A 3,025-nucleotide genomic window follows, 5' to 3' on the forward strand; every position below is an offset into this window, starting at 1 on the left:
TTTCCCACTGCAGTAGTGAAGTTGGTATAACTCTTAATATAAAAGTGGGGTGCCAGGTAAGACTGTAGCTTAGTTGTGGGTGTGGCTATTTTACTATATGCAGATAGAACTAAGTTGATCCTAGGAACAATATATATTAGTATAGATGAAGTGGTACAAGCTCCCCAATGTGAATTCCTCACTACTGCCATAACTTCATATCAGGATAAATGCTTCATCTTTGTAAATCACTTCTGTGGTGCTGTTCTTTGGCAAACACTAAAGAGCACAATATTATGCAACAATAGTGGATCATGTATCGCCTATTAAGGACTAATTCTCCATTTTATTTAATGAAACTCTGTTCACTGTGTCCTTCAGGATCTTAGCTCTAGCAGAGCTCAGTGTATTCTTTAGCTTTTCTATATTCTTTTACTTCTCTATAGTAAACTAATGCTGATAATTAAAATTCTTATTTAAATTATTCATTGTTGCCTGCCACAGGGAAATATGGGCAGGAATGATCAGAATTTGTAATGCTAAGCTGTGTGTAGTGTGCGTGTGCATGTGTGTGTTTTCCAAAACCTTGGTAATTTGTATTGTATTTTACTAGTGTTAGAATAGAACATTCAGCATTTGAATTCCTTGACATACTGTACTGGCAACTTAATGTGTAAACTTCCTATTTCTCCCTGACATTTTCAGCTGTAATGTGGCACTGGAGGGGTTCATATGTCTATTTGTTTTAATTTAGTTTGTTTTTAGTCAACAAAACACAAAGGAAGAAAAAAAAATGGCTAGTTTTTCAGGTCCTTGGATCTGGTGTAGAAAACTGTGCATTTTGCATCATCTATTATATGAAGCATTTGTCACACTGTTCCACTGAATTTGATGAAGTTTCTTCAGGATGTAACACGTTGAACAGTGTGCACATGATGTGCGTGTGTGAACTAAACAAGCTGTGTCACATGCCATTTTGTTCACATTCTTTTCTTTTTTTGACATAGGAAAAGAAATCTAAGATATATATTAAGGGGGAAAAAAAAAGATGGATTCACAAGATTGTGTCCCAACAAATTCAAAGCAAGATATCAACCATCACATAAACGGTAGCTCTGGTAAACATTATCTTTGTGGCTATTGTGCAGCCTTCACCAATATAGCGGTCACCTTTCCCATCCAGAAGGTCCTCTTTCGACAACAGTTGTATGGCTTGAAAACAAAGGATGCAGTACATCAGCTGCAGAAAGATGGAATTCGAAATCTCTATCGTGGAATCCTTCCTCCATTAATGCAAAAAACGACCACCCTGGCTCTAATGTTTGGCTTGTACGAAGATTTCTCCTCCTTGCTCCATAGTCACACAAGTGCACCTGAAATTCTAACTCGCAGCATGGCAGCAGTGCTTGCAGGGACCACGGAAGCCCTTCTTACACCTTTTGAACGAGTCCAGACTTTGCTTCAAGACTACAAACATCATGACAAATTTACAAACACTTACCAGGCCTTCAAGGTACTAAAAGTGTATGGGATTAGAGAATATTATCGGGGTTTGGTGCCTATTCTGCTCCGGAATGGAAGCAGTAACATCCTCTTCTTCGGCCTACGAGGACCTATCAAACAATGTCTGCCTGAAGCAACTTCTTATAGTGCTCACTTGGTCAATGACTTTATCTGTGGAGGGCTGTTGGGTGCCATGCTGGGATCCTTATTTTTCCCAATGAATGTTGTAAAAGCTCGCATGCAATCTCAAATTGGTGGCGAATTTCAGTCATTTTCAAAAGTTTTTGTGATGATCTGGCTAGAACGTGATCAAAAATTGATGCATCTTTTCAGAGGAGCCCATCTGAATTACCATCGTTCTGTCCTGTCCTGGGGCATAATCAACGCAACATATGAATTCTTGCTAAAGCTGTTATGAAAAATGGTACCTTCCTTTGAAGCCCCTCTATTCACTTGGGTATTTGTACATTTGAGGTCACTTAGTCTCTGGGAACAGATTAATTTATGGAACTTTTTGTAAATAACATGGAGAGAATTCAAAGCAGCAGTTACATTTCAGTAGGGAGATAGGTGATATTGTTAGTGACTGCTTAGTGTGAAAGGTAATTAGTCTTATTAACAGCCTTCAGTATTTATGGGGTAAATGGCAATACATCTAAATCTTGATGCAATTGAATATACTTCTAAACAAGTTAAAGTGTTTATATGCTGGTGGATAAATTTATCCATAGTGGAGTAACTAGACAAATGCAAAGTAAAAAAATATTTGTATATGGGTCTAGTAGCTTATTATATTATTTCCGATGTTTCCTAATACTCTCAGTGATCAAATTTTTCACTGTGCACTTTATATAATATGGAAGTCAGGAAGGGGCCAATGAAAGCTACTTCTCTTGCTTGATACTCTACAGAGGGTTAAGGACTAAACTTCCAAATGTCTTGGGGTTCTAAATTATCTTTGGAGTTTAAATAGAAGCTGCCAGTTCTGATGAGGATGACTTACTTTCTGAACCTCAAGTTTAAACTGAGCCTAAACAAACTATTTTTCCAACCATTTTACTGCTCAGCTTTAACACGAACATCATCTCATTCATCAACATAAAGGTAGCTACTGAATATTTAACTTCAGTGTAAACCGACCCAGTGCAAAGTGGGATTGTGCCTATGTATGTGTGTGCCTTGAAAAGGTGGAAGGAGCAAAACAGCAATTTTATCTCAAGCTTTAAAACTGTTCTTCCTTGTTGAAAGACCTTCTATTTGCAAATTTGGTATACTCAAGTTTTCTGCTTTTGTATTGCATTGTTTCTGTTGCAAACATACAAAAACTGCTCTCTCTCTGTAATGCTCAAACAGTAATACAGCTTCCTCTGTCAAACTACTTGATTAATAGCTTTTTTTTTTATCTTTTGCAAACTATTTTTGTTTCATTTGGGCTGTGGCAGAATTTTACATCAGCACTGACAAAGTGAGATTTCTGGGTATAAGCATTTAAGGCCTTAAAGGAAAAGCAAGCATAACTACCAAACAGGTGACTGTCTTAATT

The 3,025-nt window shown here is 37.3% G+C and overlaps 1 protein-coding gene across 1 annotated transcript; it reads left to right on the forward strand.

Annotated features, from left to right (window-relative positions):
• The first annotated feature begins 988 nt into the window (after window positions 1-988).
• LOC104616771 (solute carrier family 25 member 51-like) lies at window positions 989-1,900 on the forward strand. The gene has a single exon (XM_010281890.1). It carries the CDS (start codon window positions 1,028-1,030, stop codon window positions 1,898-1,900), a length of 873 nt encoding a protein of 290 aa, XP_010280192.1. The 5' UTR covers window positions 989-1,027.
• Window positions 1,901-3,025: the final 1,125 nt, after the last annotated feature.

The sequence above is a fragment of the Phaethon lepturus genome, unplaced genomic scaffold (assembly GCF_000687285.1).
Source record: "Phaethon lepturus isolate BGI_N335 unplaced genomic scaffold, ASM68728v1 scaffold12762, whole genome shotgun sequence".
Classification (NCBI taxonomy): Eukaryota; Metazoa; Chordata; class Aves; order Phaethontiformes; family Phaethontidae; genus Phaethon; species Phaethon lepturus.